The 23,060-nt window shown below is 44.7% G+C and overlaps 1 protein-coding gene and 1 long non-coding RNA gene across 2 annotated transcripts; one reads left to right on the top strand and one right to left on the bottom strand.

The window, feature by feature from the left end:
* Positions 1-164: 164 nt before the first annotated feature.
* On the top strand, positions 165-1,561 carry LOC120224525. The gene is made up of 3 exons (XR_005526597.1): positions 165-314; positions 938-1,270; positions 1,526-1,561. It is a non-coding gene; the product is annotated as an uncharacterized LOC120224525 (long non-coding RNA).
* A 7,283-nt stretch (positions 1,562-8,844) lies between these two features.
* LOC120224534 (zinc finger protein 84-like) lies at positions 8,845-14,545 on the bottom strand. The gene is made up of 3 exons (XM_039222795.1): positions 13,161-14,545; positions 12,092-12,184; positions 8,845-10,823 (listed from the first exon to the last, which is right to left on the bottom strand). The coding sequence occupies exons 1-3, from the start codon at positions 13,297-13,299 to the stop codon at positions 9,763-9,765; spliced, it is 1,293 nt and encodes a 430-aa protein (XP_039078726.1). The 5' UTR covers positions 13,300-14,545; the 3' UTR covers positions 8,845-9,762.
* Between the last annotated feature and the right edge of the window lie 8,515 nt (positions 14,546-23,060).

The raw sequence follows: 23,060 nt of genomic DNA, 5'->3' as shown, positions 1-23,060 counted from the left end.
TGCCCCCGGTGCCCGCGTCCCTCCCCCCTGTGCCCGCGTCCCTGCCCCCGGTGCCCGCGTCCCTCCCCGCGGAGCCCGCGTCCCTCCCCCGGTGCCCGCGTCCTTCCCCGCGGAGCCCGCGTCCCTTCCCCGGTGCCCGCTTCCCTCCCCCCGGAGCCCGCGTCCCTCCCTCGGTGCCCGCGTTGCGCTGTGCCTCCCGCCCTGTGCTGTCCGGCGCCTGGACACGCTGCCCGTCAGGTCACCGGAGCAGGACAGCGTGGACCAGGCCCTGCCGAGCGGGTGCACAGCCCGCACTGCCGCCCGCGAACCTTTGGGTCCGCCTTCCTTCCACGGGGGGGGGGGGGGGGGGGGGGGGAGGCGGAGGGGCGTCGCCACCTCGCGGGCCGGGGCAGCTCTGCCCGCCCCCCCCCAACTCGAGCGGCCGCTGGGGCCGGACAGGGGGGCGGATGGGAGCGCGTCCGGCCACCGCTCCTCTAATGCGGGGCAAGTAGCCGGTCTTCACCCGCCGAAGGCCGAAGGGGAAGAAGGGAGCCCCCTGATACCCCGCTGGTGGGTGGGGTGGTTTCGGCCTGACCTAGGCTGCCGCCCTGGTGCTGGGTTTCTTGTATATTAATATTACTTAATAGCTCTAATTAATGTGATTATTAAATTTAAATGTCTAATGTATATTTTAATATACGTTACATATATGATTATGCACAATTTATAATATATATAAAATTTAATATACTTTTAAAAATAAATCTTATTATATCCTAAGCCGATTTTAGAATAATCCTATTATAGGTTAAATTGTAGAACCAGGCAAATGGAATAAAAACATACATGTATTTCGTAACTTTCTGTTGACTTACTTTGCTGTTTCAAGGGAAAATGTGTATGTTCTCAACCCCTGCCACATAGAGAAAAGTCATTTACGTTTTAAATTCTTACTCAGGGTCTGTCTTCCCGCAACTCTTCATGCTGAGCTCAGTCACCCAGCATAGACGACACCCACTCCTCGCCAGGGCCACAGAGCAGGCAGACGTGTGGCCCATGCAGCTTCCCGGAGTCTCTGCACAGCCAGCATTGCCCTGAGTGGACCCCACAACCAAGGGTGCAGCTGAGTCGACGACCTTGACGCACCACACTGTTTTACTGCTCCTGACCAAGTCATCAACCAGCCTTATAAAGTGATTGTATGATCACCAGTCTCCAACTGCGTAGTAGAATTTCTTTGTCCTGTCTTTGCGCTAAGAATTCAGAGGCGGCTCCTCAGTGCTCTAACTGGGTAAGTGTGTGCACAAAGAAACGTTTTCCAAAATGATGAACACTGCATAATTATGCAAAGGAAAAGTGTGCATGGGAATGCCACACTCCATTTAAAACTTGAAAATCAACAGCATTAATACATTTTGCGAGGTGCAGGCCACATATATTTGATTAAAAGAGTCTAGGGAAGAATACATTTACAGTATGCGATTATGTGAATTACTTAAAAATCTGGAAATGAGGACTTATTTTTTTAATTTTTTTTTTTTTCTAGGAGAGAGAGAGACAGCATGAGCAGGGGAGGGTCAGAGAGAGAGGGAGTCACAGACTGAAACAGGCTCCAGGCTCTGAGCTGGCAGTCAGCACAGAGCCCGACGCGGGGCTCGAACCCACGAAACGTGAGATCATGACCTAAGCGAAAGTTGAACACTTAACCGACTAAGCCACCCAGGCGCCCCTGGAAATGAGGACTTAATATTGAAAAAATTTTAATGTGGGGTATATAATTCTTTTATTTTGTGGAAATAAAAGGATGTTAATATGTAACTGGACAGCATCCATTGTTTTTCAAATATTCACTAATTTATTTAATCAAAAATTTGAATATTATAATCTGGCCTATCAAAACATAGAATTTCCTGTGATCTCAAGATGCACCCAATGTGCTCAACAAAGAGTCATCTCAATCAGAATGGCTAATTTCAAGAGGTTGTGAATGTCTTGTGCTGTTTTGTTCTAAATTCTCTAAACTTGTAGGTGGTTTGAGTGTGAGCCCTTCTACGTAAATTGCTACTTAACTCCTATACATACAGACACTCTAGTAACTATAAAATATGGAGACCAAAATTAAAATGTGAAATTCAGTAGATAGCTCTGAAATACTTTCATGTGCTTATTTACAAACCTCTGTGGGTTACTAAAGATGCCTTCGTAATCTCTGTTCCCAAAAGACACTCAGATTAAAACAAATACCATACATGGTGAACGATTGGATACTCTAGAAATCTATAAATGTCAGACTCCGTCTATCCTTATTATGAAAACTGATTTCAAAAGCAGGAGACTATCTTCCTGATGGCTTTCAGGAGTCTGGTGCCATATTACAAGTTCTAATTAACGCACAGATTTCATATTGACAAAGCGTATGGCTGTACCCCAGCCGATTCTAAGCCAGTGGTGGGCAATGGTCCAGTGAGATCAAAGAAAGGACCTAGAGAGAACGACGGAGACACAGGCTTCCCGGGGGGACCCGCACGCAGGGAGTCCAGCAGTGGCCAAATGGATAAAGTATTGCTGCTGGGATCTACGTGCGGCAAGCTGTTACAGCGTATAACCCAAGACTACCTGGGCCCTTCCCCTCCTTGCATGGCCAACGTACAAGGACACCCTTCCTTACAGTGAGACACTCCAGCTTGGTCATGGCCGGAGTCCCTGATCTTGAACGCTGAGCGTGTTTTTCTACATATCCTTCCTGATGGGAATATAGAGGGAGGTCAAGATCTCTACATTCTCAAGAGAGTGATTAACAGGGCGTTCAGGCTGAGCTTGCTCATACCAGCTGTCCAGCACACACCACACACAGACAACTTCGAACATTCCTACACGAGAACATTACCGATACAGCCGCAAACTGCAGTGGAAGGACCCACAAATCATCGTTTATAATTTGGGCATCCACCAGAATGTGAAATGTAATACATTTATCATTCCCATGTGATTTTATGATTGGTAGTTTTCATGATAAATATTTTAATTCTTTACACATAATTGTCTATTTATAAATAATTATTTCATGTGTAAAACATACAATTTGTTTACATATGTATACATATATACCTTAAAGAACATAGTGTATATATGTCATAAACACACACACTGAAATATTTAGATGAATTAAAAGAAAATCTATGAAACAAGAATATAGGCCTCAAAATAGATCATATCTATAGCCATTACTCACATTTCACATAAACATTTTTATTGAAGAATTTTTCATGTGTTTTTATGATATTTGATTATATTTATTTCTGTCCAGGCAACACAACTTACGAGCCTTTCTCAGAGGAGCAATCACTCAAACTGACAACTTACACCACACTTCTGTTAGCAATAAACTGGGCTTTTTCTCTTTTTATTATTGAGTTGTAAGAGTTCTTTATATATCTGTATAAATAGCTTTAAAATCCCACATATGATTTGCAAATATTTTCCTCCTCTTCCGTAGGGTATCCTTTCACTTTCTTGGTTGTCTTTTGAAGCCCAAAAGGTTTTACTTTTGATGAAGGCCAATTTGCTTTTTCTTCTGTTGCTCTTTCTTCTAAGAATCCCTTGGCAAAGCCTTAGGGGCATGAAGATCTAGCCTTCTATCATCCCTCTGGGCCAACTTGCCTTCCAGACTATATTATCTTGCATCCCCACCAGCAATGTAGGAGTTCTAGTGGCTCCAAGTATCTTCACCAGCACTCAATACTATCCGTCACTTCTTCTGTTTTTCGTTAGCATTTCTGATAGGTGGGTATTCTAATAGGTAGCATTTCTAATAGGTTTCTAATGATTCATATCTCATTGTGGCATTAATTTCCCTAATAATGATGTGAGTCATATTCTCTCGTGCTTATTTAATATACATAAACTTTCTTTGAAGTGTTCAACTATTTTATCCATTAAAAAATCTGAGTTGTGGGGCACCTGGGTGGCTCAGTCGGTTAAGCGTCTGACTTTGGCTCAGGTCATGATCTCAAGTTCATGAGTTCGAGTCCTGTGTTGGGCGCTGTGCTGACATCTCAGAGCCTGAAGCCTGCTTCAGATTCTTTGTCTCCCTCTCTCTGCCCCTTCCCCGCTCACACTCAGTCTCTCTCTCTCTCTCTCTCAAAAATAAATATACATTAAAAAAATTTTAATTGAGTTGTTGTGTCCTTACTTTTGAGTTTTGAGAGTTCTTTATTCTGGATATAAGTTCTTTCTTAGAAATGTGATTTGTGAGTATTTTTCTTATCCTTTGCTTCCCTTTTTTCTTTCTTTCCCTCTTCCTTCCTTCCTTCCTTCTTTCCTTCCTTCCTTTCTTTCTTTTTCTTTTTTAGTTTATTTATTTGTTTTGAGACATAGAGAGCATGAATGGGAGAGGGCCAGTGAGAAAAGGTTCCCACGAACTGTGAGATTGTGACCTGAGCTGAAATCAAGAGCCAGACGCTTAACTGACTGAGCCACCCAGGTGCCCCTCTTTTTTTCATTTTCTTTTTTCTTTTTAAAGTTTATTTCTTTATTTTGAGAAGGTGAGTGAGCAAAACCAGGGAGGAACAGAGAGAGAGTGAGGGAGAGAGAGAATACCCTTGTCAGTGCAGAACCTGATGCAGGGCTGGAACCCACCAACCTTGAGATCATGATCTGAGTGGAAATCAAGAGTCAGACGCTTAACCGATTGAGACACCCAGGCATCCCTTTTTTTTTTTTTTTTTCATTTTCTTAACAGATATTTCGATTGACCTAACTCTAAATTCATTAATCCTGTCTTCTGCTATGTCTCCTCTGCTGTAAATCTCATGCATTGAGTTCATAATCTCTGTGTTTTTAGCTTTAGCATTATCCACTGATTTTTTTATAACTTCAATTTGTTATAGTTCTACATCTTTTCATCCATGATATCTATCTTGTCCTCTATCTTCTTCTACTTATTATTTTTTTTCTTGAGAGAGAGAGAGGGCACGAATGAACAAGGGGCAGACAGGAAGAGAAAGAGAGAGAGAATCCCATGAGGGGCAGAGAGAGAAAGGGAGAGAGAAGCGGGGCTCGAACTCACCTGATGCAGGGCTCCAACTCATGAACTGTGAGATCATGACTGAGCCACCAGGCGCCTCTCTACTTATTTTTTTGATACTTTTTTTTTAAGAAACAGAGAAAAAGAATCTCAAGCAGGCTCCATGCTCAGTGTGGAGCACAAACTGGGGCTCAATCCTACAACTCTGGATCATGACCTGAAGCCAAAATTAAGATGGGTGTTCAACCGATTGAGCCACCCAGGCACCCCATATCTTTTACTACTTATTAATAATAGTTATTTCAAAGTTTTTGTCTGGAAATTCCAATATCTGAATCATTTGCGGCTCTTTTTTCCTTTGGATCACCAGTCACTTTTTCCTGATTTTTTGCACATGTAACCATTTTACTAAAGTTTCTTTGGGGACACGTGGGTGGCTCAGTCGGTTGAGCCTCCGACTTCGGCTCAGGTCATGATCTCACGGTTTGTGGGTTCAAGCCCCACATTGGGCTCTGTGCTGACAGCTCGGAGCCTGGAGCCTGCTTTGGATTCTGTGTCTTCCTCTCTCTCTGTCACTCCCCCGCTCGTCTTGTTTCTCTCTGTCTCAATCATAAACATTAAAAAAAAAATGTAAAGTTTGTTTATTTATTTATATAGTATGAGCAGGGAAACAGCACGGCGGGGGGGTGGGGGGAGAGAAAGAGAGGATTCCAAGCAGGCTCTATGCTCCTCGATAAGCCTGATGTGGGTTGATCTCTAGACCATGAGATCATGAGCTGAGCCAAAACCAAGAGTCAGGTACTTAACTGCACCACCCAGATGCCCCACATCTAACCATTTTTTGTTTTGTTAAATTTTGTGTATGTTAGAAATGTAGAGCTCTCCAGATGATACTATCTTAGATCAGAGAGGATTACTCCTTTTTTATTTCAGGAAGATAATACAGGGACTGTGCTCTTGAATCCAATCCGAGATTGAATTGAGTTTCAGGTTTATAATTGATACGTAACTTGCATACAATAAATGCATGTATTTTAATTGGGTAGTTTGATAAGTTATAATAAATATACAACTATCTCTAACATCCAATCAAGAGATAAACTATTTCCAAATCCCTCAAAATACTCCCATTTGAATCTTGTCAAGTTTTTTTACTGAGATAAATGATTTTTCTTCTTTGTTATTATAGTAAACTATAATTGGTTCTCTTTTAAAATATTTTTTAATATTTATTTATTTTTGAGAGACAGAGACAGAGCACAAGTAGGAGAGGGGTAGAGAGAGAATGAGACACAGAATCCTAAGCAGCTCCAGGCTCCAAGCTGTCAGCACAGAGCCCAACTCAGGGCTCGAACCCATGAACTGCAAGATCATTAACTGAGCCAAAGTCAGATGCTTAACCGACTGAGCCACCTAGGAGCCCCAACTGGTTCTTAAATATGCATTCAATTTGCATTTCTGGGATAAATGTCACTTGGTCATGATGTTGGTTTTTTTTAATGTTTCACTTATTTCTGAGAGACAGAGACAGCGTGAGCAGGGGAGGGTCAGAGAGAGAGGGAGACACAGAATCTGAAGCAGCTCCAGGCTTCGAGCTGTCAGCACAGAGCCCGACGCGAGGCTCGAACCCACAAGCTGTGAGATCATGACCTGAGCCGACGCTCAAGTCGGATGCGCAACCGACTGAGCCACCCAGGCGCTCCATCATGATGTTTTATTTTTATTTATTGCTAATATTTTCTAATTATTATATGCTAATACTGCATTTAGGTTTTTGAATCTATATTCATTCATTGGCCTGTAATTTTCTTTCCTTAAAATACCCTTGCCAGGTTTCAGTATCAGGGCTATGCCAACCTTACGAAATGAGTTGGGAAGTGTTTCTTACTCCTCTATTTTCTAAGTATGGGTAGGATTATCCCTCTGTGAGTTCTTCCTCGTTTTATGGGTTGCTTAGAAGGATATTGCCTAATTTTCAAATATTTGGATATTTTAAGATGGCTTGTCATTATTTTTATATTTATTGTTATTAGAGAACATATCCTATATTTTCACCTATGGAGGCCTGATTTATGCCATCACATACAGTCTATATTAGTGAATACCTTATGGACACTTGAAAAAAGTGTGCATTCGGCAGATTCTACATGTAGAGGACGATAATGTCAATTAGGCCAGCTCATTCATAAGATTTCTCCAATACTTTATATCCTTCTGGACTTTTTATGTGTACTTGTTCTATTTGCTAATAATGGAAGGGAGTTCGTTAAAGTCTCCAATTATGAGTGTGCATTTTTCTATTTCTCCCTTTAGCTCTACCCATTTTTAAACAGCTTTATTGAGGGATAATTCATACACCATTGAATTTGCCCACTTCAGTGTTCAGCTCAGAGACTTTCAGCGAATTGGTAGGTATGAGCCCCTCACCACAACCCAGTGTCACCACCTCCAGGCGCTCCCCTCACTTCCGTTCGCAGTTAGTCCGCGCTTGTAAGCCCAGCCCAAGGCAACCAAAGTCCAGACATTTTCACTTAAATAGAAAATCTAGTCTAGTCTTTTGTGTCTGGTTCCTTTCTTGCCGCAACTATGTTGTACGTCTTTTTATTGCAAAAAAAAAAAAAAAGTATTTTACTGTATGGACATAGCACGTTTTCTTTATCCACTCACTAGCTGTTTTGAATTTTTTCCAGTATTTGGTTATTAAGAGTAATTCTCTGGGAACTCACATACTCTGCAAGGTTGGGGGGCTGCCCTGTAGGATGCTCTCTACGCCCTGATTTAAGAACCAACATGCACAGTCTCTGCCGTACCTGTAATGCAAAGGGTCCCACCTTGAAAATAAATTCTACTCTAAGTAAAACAGGGAACCTAACGCGGGAAGTTGGTTACACAGGTGAGAGGAGGGATGAGAAGCCGGAGCGGGTGGGGAGGTGTCCGAGAAGCAAAACCAGGTGCAAAAGCAGGCGTTCATGACCATCACTCAGCAGGGGGACACACGGAGGAGGTGGGTACTGGGTCCCCAATCCAGGGTCACCCAGCGGGAGCTGCAGCCACAGCATGTCTACTTAGGAGCAGCTGCAGTGACAGAGGAGACACGACCATTGCTGGAGGTTACCTGAGGCCCAGATGGAAGAACTATCTTGTTTGGTTTACTCATCTCACACCCTTCAGTTTCCCCGAATTCACGTAGAAGCACTGGGTACGGGAGAGTGGGCTGCACTGGTGGGGCCGCCTTCCCCAGGCCCGGGAGCAGGGCAGGTGGGGGAGGGGGTGGGTCTGAAGCCCAGGCAGGTCCAGGGCCGGCATGGCTACGCACTCTGTTATTTGGCACCCTTCCTTCTCATGCTCCTGTGACACACACATGTGACGGTAAGATAATAGTGCTGTCCTGCCTATCACGAATGGGCTAATCACACAGCGACACTCTCATCCTCTCCCCAACAAGAGAAAATACAAAGTCCTAGGAGTCCTCATTTATATCTCAAGTCTAGAGTCTCTAAGCACAATGTGACTTTTCTCGATCTCATGATCTATGAACTAAATTCTAAAATGAAAACTCATCAATGTTTCACATCAAAACAAAAAAGGCGCCTGAGGGGCGCCTAGGTGGCTCAGTCGGTTGAGCTTCCAACTTCAGCTCAGGTCATGATCTCGGGAGTTCAAGCCCCAAATCGGGCTCCATGCTGACAGCTCAGAGCCTGGAGCCTGCTTCAGATGCTCTGTGTCCCTCTCTCTCTGCCCCTCGCCCATGTATATGCACCCTACCTCTCTCTCTCTCTCAAAAATAAACATTAAAAAAAAAAAAAAAGAAATGTCCCTGAAAAATAATAGCAGGATATGTTTTGTGCATATTTTATTTTCACCAGCTCCATTTCTCATATGTTTAGGTGATGAGCAATGCAGTTGAGAGCGTTTCGTTCGCGCACTTGGTCATATGCTAACTTGCGTTCTCGCCCCTGCATATTTAATATGAATAACAATCTGGACATAACTGGTGACTCAGAAGAGGCAGGAGATTTTACTGAAAAACTCCAGCCTCTATTATTGAACACAGAGCATGGTAAGTGGTCCCGAGAACATTTACATATGCCAAAAAGTATCTGGCAATATAATTTAAACTATTTGTTAAATAACTGAATCTTTGGTACGGCTTATCTTCTATTATAGTACAAGACAAACGATATACATTGTGCAGCATTCCGGGGAGATGCTGTGCTATAAACATGACACTTACTGTGTTCACAGATTAATTTCACATATGTATGAAATTCTTTAAATCCATAACATGTAGCCATACTCAGGAATATAAGCAATGGACTTTCTACTTGGCTGTCACAATTACTGAACATATTCATACACAGACAGACAGATCTTTATAGCTTCATATGCTCATTGTTTAAAATTGAATATATAATCTTTTCATTAAAAGATGCAATACCGTAGTTGGAGATTGACTTTTTTAACATTTCTATGGACAAATTTTCCCATATTCCCTGAAATCAGTATTTTTGTCCTCAATATGAATAACTTGATTTACAATGAGACTAGACTACTGGCTGAGTGCTTCTCTCTACTGTCTTTGCTACATTTGCTCCACACATAGCCTTCCTCTCCCATTTGGCGTTCTGAAGTTTAAGGAAGCAGAACTTCCTGCCAATGCCTTGCCGACACTCACAGCATTCACAGAATTTCTATAAATGTGTTTTATGATATAGAGAGAAGTGTGATTACTTTCTTAAAAGCTTCTCACATTCACTCTATTTCTGGGGTGCCTGCTCTATGTGAATTCTCTGATGTATCATGAGGTGTGATTTCTGGGAAAAAGCTTTCCCACAAGCGCTGCATCCACAGGGCTTCTCTCCTGTGTGAGTTCTCTGATGTATGATGAGCTGGGACTTCCAAATAAATGCTTTCATACATTCCTTACATCCATAGGGCTTTTCTCCTGAATGGGTTTTCGCATGTCTAAGGAGGGGCGACTTGCCACTGAAGGCTTTCCCACATTCGCGGCATCCATACGGCTTCTGTCCTGAATGGATTCTCTGATGTTTACTGAGACTTGACTTCTCTCTGAGGGCTTTCCCACATTCGTTGCATTTATTGGGCTTTTCGTCTATATGGGTTCTCTTATGAGTAATAAATTGTGACTTCCCACTACAGCCTTTCCCACATTCACCGCATGCATAGGGTCTCTCTCCTGTATGACTTCGGTGATGAATAATGAGCTGTGACGTCTGAGAGAAGACTTTGTGACACTCGCAGCATTCATAAGGTTTCTCTCCTGTGTGAGTTCTCTGGTGTGTAACAAGATGTGACTTTCTAGAGAAGGCCTTCCCACACTCACATCCATAAAGTTTCTCTCCTGTGTGAATGGTCTGATGCGTCACAAGGTGTGACTTCTGGGAAAAGGCTTTGCCACATTCACTACATTTAAATGGTTTCTCTCCTGTGTGAGTTCTCTGATGTACAATGAGCCGTGACTTCTTGCTGATTACTTTTCCACAATCGTTACATTCATAGCACTTTAACCCAACATGAGTTTTTTCATGTTCGGTATAGAAAAAGGATTTCTCATATCTATTGAACTTACCAGGTTTCCTTCTTCCACGGTTTCCAGTCTCCGTAAATAAATCCAAAGAGTATTTCAAATGTTTTCCATTTGAGACACACTTATTGGACTTTTGCTTTAAAGGTGCGAGGCTCATGCAGGACTGAAATGGTTCTCCGCTTGCATTAGTGTCATGGACGTGTTCCGATTTTTTAATCCTGTCTTGGATTTCTCGGTGCCAAGCTTTGTAATCATCAACTTTCCAGTATTCTAGAAAAGAGAAAGATAATCACGTTTTGTAAATTCAATAACTGTGAACCAGATGAACTAGAAGTGCAGAAACAATCATGCACAGCTATACCATTTGGGAAATAAAATTAAATAAAGTGCTCTCATGGAAACTGAGGTAGAAAATCAATAACAGATACAGAAAAGGGAAAAAAACCCACTTTGCCCAAATAGGTTGCTCGAGGCCGTGATATAATAATCTGTCCTAAGCAAAGGTAGGGTTTCATTTGGGCACAGTCAGCATTAAAAAGTTGCACCAGGGGGCGCCTGGGTGGCTCAGTCGGTTAAGCGTCTGACTTCGACTCAGGTCATGATCTCATGGTTTGTGGGTTCGAGCCCCGCGTCGGGCTCTGTGCTGACAGCTAGCTCAGAGCCTGGAGCCTGTTTCAGATTTTGTATCTCCTCTTTCTCTGACCCTCCCCTGCTCGCGCAGTGTCTCTCTCTCTCTCAGAAATAAATAAAACATTAAAAAAATTTTTTTAAATAAATTAAAAGTTGCACTAGAAGGTAGGCAATGATGACACCAAAGTTATTCCTTTGGTTACAGGCATAGGAGTAAACTTCCATTAAAGAAATCAAGGAGAGAATAGAAGAAATGACCTCGGGTATGTAATAGTAATCTGAGGTATTTAACAATGAAAAGAGAAAGAAAATAGGAGGGAATTAGAATGATGAAAAGAAAAAAATCACAATGAATTCTTGGTAGAAGAGAAAAGAAAAGGGATCTACCAGCAGGATACACTCGTGGTGTGGGAGGGAAAAAGCACATACGTGGCCTGACGTGAGGAGGGTTGAGCTGCTCAGTACAGACCAGAGAAGCACACCTCACTCTAAAATCAAAGCACAGATGAACAGATTATCTTCATACAGATAAGTTATACATATAACATCTGGGTATCTGAGAAGCTCATATCCGTGGTTCTGAGTCCCCTCTAAAGGTTTAGTGATTTCAACAATTATCTAAACAACATTTCAGAGCTGCCCACCCTTCATTGTCTTTACATCCACTGTAAACTGACATTATTCATTTATTTTTTAATTTTAGAGAAAGAGAGAGATCAGGAGAGGGGCAGAGGGAGAGAGAATCCCAAGCAGGCTCCATGCTCATCGCTGAGCCTGATGCAGGGCTTGATCCCATGACCCTGGGATCATGACCTGAACCCAAATCAAGAGTCGAATGCTCAACTGACTGAGCCACCCAGGCACCCCTAAACTGGCATTGAAATTCCACCATCTCACATGTGACTCACCTGAAAAGCTCTGGCTTGGGACCTCTTCACCTATTGTCCATGGCTGCTCTCGCTCCAGTTTGAAGATCACATCTGGTTTGATAAGTTGAAATCCTGTATATGAAAAATCACACATGACTTGAGCCCAATTTTTGGGGCTCAGGCTTCTAAGAATAACTGAATGCTTAGTTTCAGAGGCTGTGCCGTGAGGCCTTCCATCTGGGATGTGCATAACGCTCAAGACAAAACAGCGCTGGGGCACCTGGGTAGCTCAGTCAGTTGGGCAACCATGATCTCATGGTTTGTGGGTTCAAGCTCCGCGTCGGGCTCTGTGCTGACAGCTCAGAGCCTGGATCCTGTTTCGGATTCTGTGTCTCCCTCTATCTCTCTGACCCTCCCTCCCCCGCTCATGCTGTCTCTCTCTCTCTCAAAAATAAATAAAACATAAAAAAAATGTTTTAAAAGACAAAACAGGGCTAAGAATTTGTGAATTCTTTTTTTTTAATCTTTTTTAACGTTTATTTATTTTTGAGACATAAAGACAGAGCACGAGCTGGGGAGGGGCAGAGAGGGAGGGAGACACAGAATCTGAAGTGGCCTCCAGGCTCCAAGCTGTGAGCACAGAGCCCAATGCGGGGATCCAACACACTGACCACGAGATCATGACCTGAGCCAAAGTTGGACGCTCAACCTACTGAGCCACCCAGGCGCCCCAGAATTTGTGAATTCTTTTTTTTAAAGTAATTTTTTTTAATGTTTTTTTATTTATTTCTAGGAGAGAGAGAAACAGCGTGAGCAGGGGAGGGTCAGAGAGAGAGGGAGTCACAGACTCTGAAACAGGCTCCAGGCTCCGAGCTGGCAGTTAGCACAGAGCCCGACGTGAGGCTCGAACCCACGAACCGCGAGATCATGACCTAAGCGAAAGTCGGACGCTTAACCGACTAAGCCACCCAGGCGCCCCCAGAATTTGTGAATTCTTAAACTAAATCCTAAGTCACTGCATACCTCAAAGGCCCCAATTTATAGTAAATGAACAGGAAACGACAAATGCATGGGCGGAGTCTGGGTCTGCACAAGAAGATGTCCTTACCCAGGGACACGAGGCTGCTCACGTTCTCCAACATCACATTTCTGTACAGGTTCTTCTGAGCAGAGTCCAGGAGCTGACACTCGTCCCGTGTGAAGCTCACAGCCACATCCTCAAATGACAACGACTCCTGAAAGAGCATGTTTCTACTGAATCTGAAGACACGGACGCCAGATAATAAAGGAAAGGCGGGAAGACCCTGGAGTGGGAGCTTTCAGGAACCGTCATGCAAATGTGCTTGGTTCCCGGGAACAAATGGAAACTATTCTGAGCTGGATGCCAGTTCCCTCTGTTCTGTCTCTCTTCCATCTAGAGTCCGTCGTGTGACCGTGTGCTGGCGATGGGACCTGCAAGGTGTGTGAGGCCATCTGCAGGGCAGCTGCTGCTTCCGGAGAAGAGCGAGATGCTGATGGTGCCCTCTCCCCTCTCCCCTTCCTCCTGCTTCTGCTGCAGACGTTACTCTTGGAGCTGCTGAAGCCACGCTGGGCTGAGACAAGGCAAGTGAAGGGCGGCAGAGCAGAAACCTGGAAACACCCTTCGTCCTTTATGACCCCGGTCGTGTGCTGTGCCTGCCCAGGGCCACCTGCTTCCAGGCGTCTTGCAGGAGAAAGTTCAGTAGCCTTATTATCAGAGCTCCCGCTATTTGTAAATGAAGTCGTCCCTGGTACGTTGATTTTGACCATTCTTATCATGATTCAGTATATAGGCTCTTTATCATATACCTGGTTCTGCATTATACCTTATTCAAGAACTAGAAGTCTTTTAAAAATCCTGTAGTGTTTTAAGTAAGATAGTATGACAGAATGTTTTTCGGCCCACAAGTGTGCGAGGTGCCACTCCAGTGTCGTCAGCACGAAGGTGAACGGGATTCATTCTGTCCTCACTGGGACTCAGTCTTGTTCGCTGGGTCAAGTTACCACAGACGCTGGGGCCGAAGAACGTACGTGGTACAGCTACAGCTGTAAGGGTTATCATTCACTCCTTAGACTGCCACAAACGCAAACTTTTCAATATCTAGAGAAGCCAAGAATGTGGATGAATGCACCGCGGGTGTGGTGGTGCAGAGTCGTCTTCTGTGCGCCAGCAGCGGGGACAGTCACCTTCTGTGCGCCAGCAGCGGGGACAGTCACCTTCTGTGCACCAGCAGTGCCGCCCGCTGGGCTCACACCTTAGAGCAGGGGCTGCAAACTGCCAAGCCCAGGCCAGCGCTTCGATATTAAAATAAAGTTTCTTGAAAGTGAGCCTCCAGCCAACTGTTCGCGAATGATCCGTGACTCTCTCACAGGAAACGCAGCGGAGGTGAGCAGTTGTGTCCGGGAATGCATGGCTGGAAAAGCCCAAAATATTCACCTTCTGCTCCTGCCTTAGAGACTTTCTTGTATGTGTGTACCCGGCAACAAAGACATCAGTGTCTAAAACAGCAAATTGGAGGGGGCGCCTGGGTGGCTCAGTTGGTTAAGCATCCAACTTCAGCTCAGGTCATGATTTCACAGTCTGTGCATTCAAGCCCCATGTCGGGCTCTGTGCTGACAGCTCAGAGCCTGGAGCTGCTTCAGATTCTGTGTCTCCCTCTCTCTCCCCCTCCCCTGCTCACACTCTACCTCTGTCTCTCTCTCTCTCTCTCTCAGAAATAAACATTAAAAAAAATTTTTTTAATAAAACAGCAAATCTGAAAATGCTCAACATCTATTGACAAGAAAATAGGTAGTGACAAAGCAAACAGTGATCAGCCAGCAGTGGAAATACACAGACTTATACGGAACATGGATGAAACTTGAAAACACACTTGTGGGAGCGCCTGGTTGGCTCAGTCAGTTATGTGTCTGATTCTTGATTTTGGCTCAGGTCTTAATCTCACGGTTCATGGAATCAAGCCCCATGTCAGGCTCTGCACTGACAGTGCAGAGCCTGCTTGGGATTCTCTCTCTCTCTCTCTTTCTCTCTCTCTCTCTCTCCCCCTTTCTCTGTCCTATCCCCTGCCTCAGAATAAATAAATAAACATTAAAAAAAAAAGAATGAAGACAGAATGGGACCTCTACTTCCAACTCAACGTAGGAAGATGCAAAGGACCCCTCTGCTCCCGTTAACCTGTGACTACAGTTTCCTATATATGAGTAGAGACTTCTGGACACACAGTTTTGAGGACTTCCAAGTCAGAAAGAAGAGAGCCCTGGACAGATTAGCAGGGAGCTGTAGCAGGTGCTATACCTGGGGGAGGGGCCTGACTGCACGTGGATAGACAGTGGAGCAGGTGACACAAGCCTGAGGGACTTACCAGGAATCTGGAGAAATTAACCAAGGCATGGACAAGGATAATGCCTGGTGAGAAAAACAGGGACCTGGAAGCACCCTGATACACAAAGACTGCTCAGCCCGACAATTTCCTCTCCACTCCACTGGAATTTGGCCAAGAAAGTGCAGAAGAAAAAAAAAAGCGGTGTTTCAGGGCTCCCTAAACCACCCACACATTCACTAATCTATTAGAAGGACACACGAGACTTGCCACAGCTGTACACGGCTAAAGTGTTACAGCAGCGCAGTGAGCACACACAGATAGATCAGTACGGGAAAGCCAGGCAGGGTCTGGAGGGATCTAAGCGCAGTAGCCCTAAGCTCTCCCTCTCCTACGAGGGGTCCCACAGAGCACACTCTACCCTGCCTATGACAATGCAGCAACTTTTGTATGATATATGTGTCCAGAAAAGACCATTAGAGATTCACCACCCAAGATTTTTTTTATTATCTTATTTAAAAAATTTTAACCCAAGATTAAATATATACATGTGTGTGTGTGTGTATATACATATGTATGTACATATGTATATACTTGAGAGACAGAGAGCGTGAGCGAGAGCAGGGAGGGGCAGAGAAAGAGAGGGAGAGAGAGAATCTCAAGCAGGCTCTGTGCTGTCAGCACAGAGCTGGACACAGGGCTTGATCTCACAGACCGTGAGATCATGACCTGAGCCGAAATCAAGAGTTGGACACTTAACTGACTGAGCCACGCAGGCGCCCCACCACCCAAGATTTTTAATGGAGGCTGGTCACACAGGCACCCTTCTGCCTGGCAGCTACCAAAATGAAAGCAAAAGGAAAGCAGCTGTTCGCCATGAATCATGCTATTTATCCAGTACAGGTGCAGTGACACACCTTTATCAAGTAAGGAGCTTTGCACAGGCTAAGTTTCCACATGCCCACCTTGCACGGAGGCCTTTTAAAAGATAGGTGCCTCAGGCCAACTATGTTAACTTCCCCAACCCCCACACAGGTGGAAAGCAGAGAAAAATTCACAGTTCTTCACAGTTTTGCAATGCTTAGATCCTAGGAGTCTTCCGGCATTGAATATGTACATGAACCAAAATTAACTGAAACTGCAGTCCAACTCCCTCTCAGGTCACACAACAAAAAGATTAAAAGGTGTAAGTAGAGGAGGCTAGGGGTGAAGCTAATTATCGGTGGCCCTAATCTAAATTTAATTGTGAACTGGTGCACCTGACTGGGTGGCTCAGTTGGTGAAGAGTCTGACTTCAGCTCAGGTCATGATCTCCTGGTTTGTGAGTGCAAACCCCGCACTGGGCTCTGGGCTGACAGCTCAGAGCTCGGTTTGGATTCTGTGTCTCCCTCTCTCTCTTTCAGAAATAAACATTAAAAAATTTAAAAAAAAAAAAAAAAAAAAAAGAGTGATTTTAAGCCAAACACAAGATCTGGATTTTACATCCTATATAGGATATTATCCCTAGAAAATAGTATATTTAATTTTGAAACAAATATTTCAAGGCAAACATCACACAAATTTTAGGCCCTACTCTTCAACCATCGCATTGAAACATTAGAAGGAATCATTAAAAGAGTTTTTATTAGAACTTGAACGGAGGGGACACCTGGGTGGCTCAGCTGGGTGAGCATCCAACTCTTGATATTGGCTCAGGGTTGTGGGATCAAGCCCTGAGTCTGGCCCCACACTGAATGTGGAGCCTGCTTGGGATACTCTCTCCCTCTGCGCCCCCCTCCATGCTCACGCTCGCTCACTCTCTCTCTAAAAAATAAATAAATATAAATAAATTAATTAAATTAAAAATAAAATTTAAAAACTTGAATGGAAAAAAATCTTGATCTACTGGCCAAACAGCAGAATGTACCTAGGGGAAGAGGGCATACGTAGTGTGAATCACCACACTGACGAACTCTGCAAGAATAAAGATGAGAAGAAACGAAGTCAAACATATTAAACGTTTTTAAACTCAGAGGATAGATCCAGAAGAGAATATCCATTAAGCATTCCAAAACTGGAGAAAATGGAGAATAAAGGGGGAAGAAATAATCAGTGAAACAAAAGAAGAAAAGTCCCCAAAGTTGAAGGCATACAAGAGCTTTTCCAACTGAAAGCAGTAAAAAAATTGTGAATTAAGACAAACAAACAAAAACATGACAGGACGCCTCGGCGGCTCAGTAGGTTAAGTTTCTGACTGCAGTTCAAGTCATGATCTGAAGGTTCCTGGGTTTGAGCCCAGCATCAGGCTCTGTGCTCACAGCTCAGAGCCTGGAGCCTGCTTCAGGTTCTGTGTCTCCCTTTCTTTCTGCCTCGTCTCCGTTTGTGCTCACTCTCTCTCTCTAAAGTGAATAAACATTTAAAAAAATGTGAATAGGGGTGCCTGGGTGGCTCAGTCTGTTAAGTGTCTGACTTCGGCTCAGGTCATGACCTCACGGTTCGTGGGTTCGAGCCCCATGTCAGGCTCTGTGCTGACAGCTGGCTCAGACCCTGGAGCCTGTTTCAGATTCTGTGTCTCCCTCTCTCTCTGACCCTCCTCTGCTCATGCTGTCTCCCTTTAAAAAAAAAAATGTGAATTGGGGGGATGGGCATGGAGGAGGACACTTGTGGGGATGAGCACTGAGTGTTATGTGGAAACTAATTTGACAATAAACTATTTGTAAAAAAAAAAAAAAATGTGAATAAAACTGTTATACCCAGACACATCCGTATGGATATAGAGGAAAATGCAATGAAAACCACAAGGTACTATTTCACACCCACTAGAATGGCCACAGACAGTAACAGTGTTGGTGAGAAGGTGGAGAAATTGAAGCCCTTATATATTATAATGGGATTATAAAATGAAACAGACACTTAAAAAAAAGTTTATCAGTTCTTCAAAATGTTAAATATAGTTATGACATGAACCTAGGGATTCCCATTCCTAGGTATGTGCCCAAGAGAACAGAAAACATATATGCAAATGTTCACAGTAGCATCAGCCATAATAGCCAAAATGTGGAAATAATCCAAATGTTTAGGAAATGAGGAACTGATAAACAAAATGTGGTATAGTCACACACTAGACTATTATTATTCCACAACAAAAGGTAATAAAGTATTAATATATGTCCCAATTTGAAAGTAAGCTATGTGAAAGAAGCCAGTCACAAAAGAACAGGTGTGATTCCATTGATATGAAACGGGTAGAATGAGCAAATCCAGAGACACTGAAAGCATATTCTGGTTGCCTAGAGCTGGGGTGGGGTGGGGGGGGGGAAATGGGGAATACCTACTAAAAAGGTGGGTTCCCTTTTAGGAGGATGAAAATCCTCTAAAATTAGATTGTGGTTGAACAATTAGATGGTTGCGGAGGTCTCTTAACTTACTAAAATACAGTAAATGGTTCACTTTAAATGGGTGAACTGTGTGGAACCATAACTGAGGAAATAAATTAATTACTCACCTGGGACTTGGTCATTTTCTGCCACTCTTGGGAAATGGCCAGTAACTCGAGGCTCTGCTCTATCCTTCTTGACTCTGTGAATCTTCTGGACTCCTATTTTAATGGTCAAATTAGTCTCTGGTCAGGACTCTCTTCACCAAGGACTTGCCTCTGGGACTTTTTTGTCTCAAATTACTTCGTGGAAACTGGTATCTGTTGAATCAGTTAACAAAGTCTCTTTAGTAGATGCAGATCTCCCTCTTGCTGAAAACTCACCTTCCTTCATTTAAAGCTCAAACTGGGTTTTCTATAGACTCTAAACAGACTTTAAATGGGTGATGGGTATTAAGGAGGGTACTCGTGATGAGCACTGGGTGTGGTATGTAAGTGTGAATCACTAAATTCCACACCTGAAGACAATTTTACCATATATGTTAACTAACTAGAATTTAAATTAAAACTTGAAATTAAAAAAAAAAAAAAAAGACTCTCAGGGTGCCTGGGTGGCTCAGTCACTTAAGTATCCAACTCTTAATTTTGGCTCAGGTCACGATCTCACAGTTCTTGGGATCGAGCCCTGCGCTGGGCTCCACAGAAGAGTAGAGTCAGCTTGGGGTTCTCTAACTCTCTGCCCCTTCCCTGTTCATGCTCTCTCTCTCTCTCAAAATAATTAAATAAACTTTTTAAAAAGACCATAAACAGACCGAACAAGGACTCAAATAGTAGGGTATGCAGAAGGAACCCCACAGCATTAATAGCAGCATTTAACCAAGATTTCATTGTCTCTCAACGTGAGGAAGGAAGACAGCAATTGTGTGTGTGTGTATGTGTGTGTGTGTAAAATATACAGCAAACGGAAAATAAGAACATCAATTTCATTTAAAAATGTTTTTAACGTTTATTTATTTTTGGGAGAGAGAAAGAGAGAAACAGAGTGTGAGCAAGGGAGGGGCAGAGAGAGGGAGACACAATCTGAAGCAGCTCCAGGTTCTGAGCTGTCAGCACAGAGCCCAATACTGGGCTCAAACCCACAAATTGTGAGATTATGACCCGAGCCAAAGTCAGATGCTTAACCCATTGAGCCACCCAGGCATCCCATGAACATCAATTTCATTTTTATTTTTTTATTTTTTTTTTTAAATATTTTTATTTATCTCTAGGAGAGAGAGAGAGAGACAGCGTGAGCAGGAGACGGTCAGAGAGAGAGGGAGACACAGACTCTGAAATAGGCTCCAGGCTCTGAGCTGGCAGTCAGCACAGAGCCCGACGCGGGGCTCGAACCCACGAACCGCGAGATCATGACCTAAGCGAAAGTCGGACGCTTAACCGACTAAGCCACCCAGGCGCCCCAATCAATTTCATTTTTAAATAAAAGGCATGAAGAAAAGAGGAAAGTGAATCCAACCATTCATGAAAGGAATAATTCAGCAGAGTTTCTCCTCAAAATACAACAAAATAGTTCATTTTAAGCTCATAATGTTCTTTGAATTCTAAATTAGTTAATACATGTAAATACCTTAGAACTATGAATGGCACATAAACATTTAGTAAATACTAGTTAGTGGTCTTACTATTACAGGACATGCTTATAGAGAAATCAGAAAATACATATCAACTAACAATTATTATCCATAATCCCACTGCTTCAAAGGTACCTCTCTCATAGGGTGTTAGAAATCATGCTGACATTATTACAAAATTGTGATCTTACAGTCTTCTTAAATTTTTGAATTGCCTCTTATGCTATATAGTATACCCACATTCAGACCAATAAATATAACTGTAGACCGGTGATTATATTGTATAAAAACTCAGTCCATTTTTAACCAACATCTGATATCCAGGTATCCTTCGTCTTCAAACCCTACAGCCACCCAATCATTAGCCTCAAAGACCTCCTAGTCAATTCCATAGCTCACTAATGAACCATTTGCAAAAGCCCTTTCACCACTTACTCCACCAATCATACTCCCAACAAGCCCTGTGAGTCCCGGTCACCAGACACAGTTGGCCCATCACTAACTCCCACAACCCTATCACACCAATAAGTCCCTCATTCACCCGCAAACCTATTAACGCCCACAGGCTTCCCGATGACTCCTCCATCTCCTCAACTGTCCAAATCTACTATGTCCCCAGTCATTCCCATAGTCCCCCAGTTACAGCCAAATGTCCACCAGTCTCTGACTTCCAACTCCAGGCTACCAAGTCATTCACTCCATAGTTCCACAATCACTACTCTTTTTTTTTTTTTTTTTAAGGCAGGCTGTGCACCCAACCTGGGGCTTGAACTCACAACCCTGAGATCAATAACTGCACACTCCACTGACTAAGCCAGCCAGGTGCCCCTATACTCGTCTAATGACTGATACGCGGCCTTCCTAATCACTCAGTTCCTCAGCCACCAGGCATCCTAATCCTCATCTCTGGATTCCCCAGTTCCTGACGTAAACTGACATCCCACCGTGAGTCCAGAATTGGTGACACAAACAGCACCCCACACACCTCCACCGGCCTCGGAAACCACTCATCCCTGAGGCACGGCGACAAGTTAGCGAGAAAGTCCTCCTCCGGTGACGTCCCCCCACTCACAGAGTTCTTGCAAATCCCAGCAATCCCTACACCACACAAAACCCCAATCTGTCGCCTGAAAATACTCAACTTCACGCACCTTCCGACCAGCAAATTCCATTTGCCCTTCACGAGTCCCACCGGGCACTCCGTTTCCGCCCTCCACAGCTGCCCCGATCACTGACACCTCGAAGCGCCCCAAGGCCGCGCCACTGCTACCCTGAAACCAGCGCAGGCCTGCGGCCCGGTCCTCCCCTCGCCGAAGGTGGCTTTAAGGCACGAATGCTTTAAATCCCTAATTCGGTCCCTCCACTGTTTGCAGACCCCCAACGCCGCCCTAACAGGTCCACAACCACCCCTCGCCCCACGCCTGCACTGGCTTAGGACCTGCCATCCCCCCCCCCCCCAACTCCGCCAACATTCACCCTGACAGGCCCCGATCGCTCACCTCCGCGTCACTGGGCCCACCCGCCCTCCCCACGGGCGGTCTCCCACCCCCGGAGCCCCCTCTTCCGGTCCTGCCTGGCCGCCTCGCCGCCCCAAACCCACTGCCCCACACGCTGCTCCGACCCGCAGGACGCACACCCAGGGCACGCGGGGCCGGCGCGGGCCCCCAGGCCGCCCCAGCGCCGCAGCCCGCCTCCTCCCTGCCCTTGCTCCCGCTGCGGCAGTAGCACCGAGACTCACGGGGCCCTGCGGAAGTGTGTGCGCAGAACTACATTTCCCAGAGTGCCGCTCGCCCCGGAGCTCCATCTCCCAGGGGGCTCCGCGGCGAGCCTGTCCGTAAATTCCCAAGGCTTTTCGCGAGCCCTCGGGTTGCAGGGCGCCGGCTGGGGGTGCGCGCGGACGGACAGATCCTGGAGTTGGTGGTTTCTCGTTCCTTCCAGCTGAGAACCTCTCAGTCAGGGAGAACATGCAACTTAACACCTAACTCCGGTGCTAACGAAGCAGGGGCTTGATTGTGCTTGGAGGACACGGAGACAGGAAAGCAGTCGGGTGCCCAGCTGGCTCACTTGGCGGAACGTGCCACTCTGGATCTCCGCGTTGTGAGTCGAGCCCCACTTTGGGTGTAGAGAGTAAAAATAAAGTATTAAGGAGTGCCTGGGTGGCCCAGTCAATTAAGCCTCCGACTCTTGATACCTGCTGAGGTCATGGTCCCAGGGTCCTGAGATCAAAACCCACACTGGGCTCTACGCTGAGCCTGGAACCTGGTTAGGATTCGGTTTCCCTCTGCCTGTTCCCTGCTTGCGCGTGTGCGCGCGCTCTCAAAACAATTTTTAAAAGTTAAAAACTAAAATTCTTAAAAAAAAAAAAAAGGGGGTACCTGGGTGGCTCAGTCCGTTGAGTGTCTCAAGTTCAGCTTAGGTCATGGTCTCACAGCTGGGGAGTTGGAGAACTGCTTGGGGCTCACTGCTGTCTGTGCAGAGCTTGCGTGGAATTCTCTCCCTCTCTCGCTCTACCCCTCCCCTGCTCTCACTCTCTCTCAAAAATAAAAGTAAAATAAACTAAGTAAATCAAATCTTTGGGGGGAAGACAAGAAAGGAATCCAAGGACAAGTGCATCTCCCATGGGCCGCAGCACTTGACCTGCGGTGTGGAATCCAGGCCTCGTCCTGCACTGACCATGTGGTTTAATG

The sequence above is a fragment of the Hyaena hyaena genome, unplaced genomic scaffold (assembly GCF_003009895.1).
Source record: "Hyaena hyaena isolate Hyena2069 unplaced genomic scaffold, ASM300989v1 scaffold_1186, whole genome shotgun sequence".
Lineage (NCBI taxonomy): Eukaryota > Metazoa > Chordata > Mammalia > Carnivora > Hyaenidae > Hyaena > Hyaena hyaena.
The sequence above is the reverse complement of the archived record's forward strand: the minus strand, read 5'-3'. Positions and strand labels throughout refer to the sequence as shown.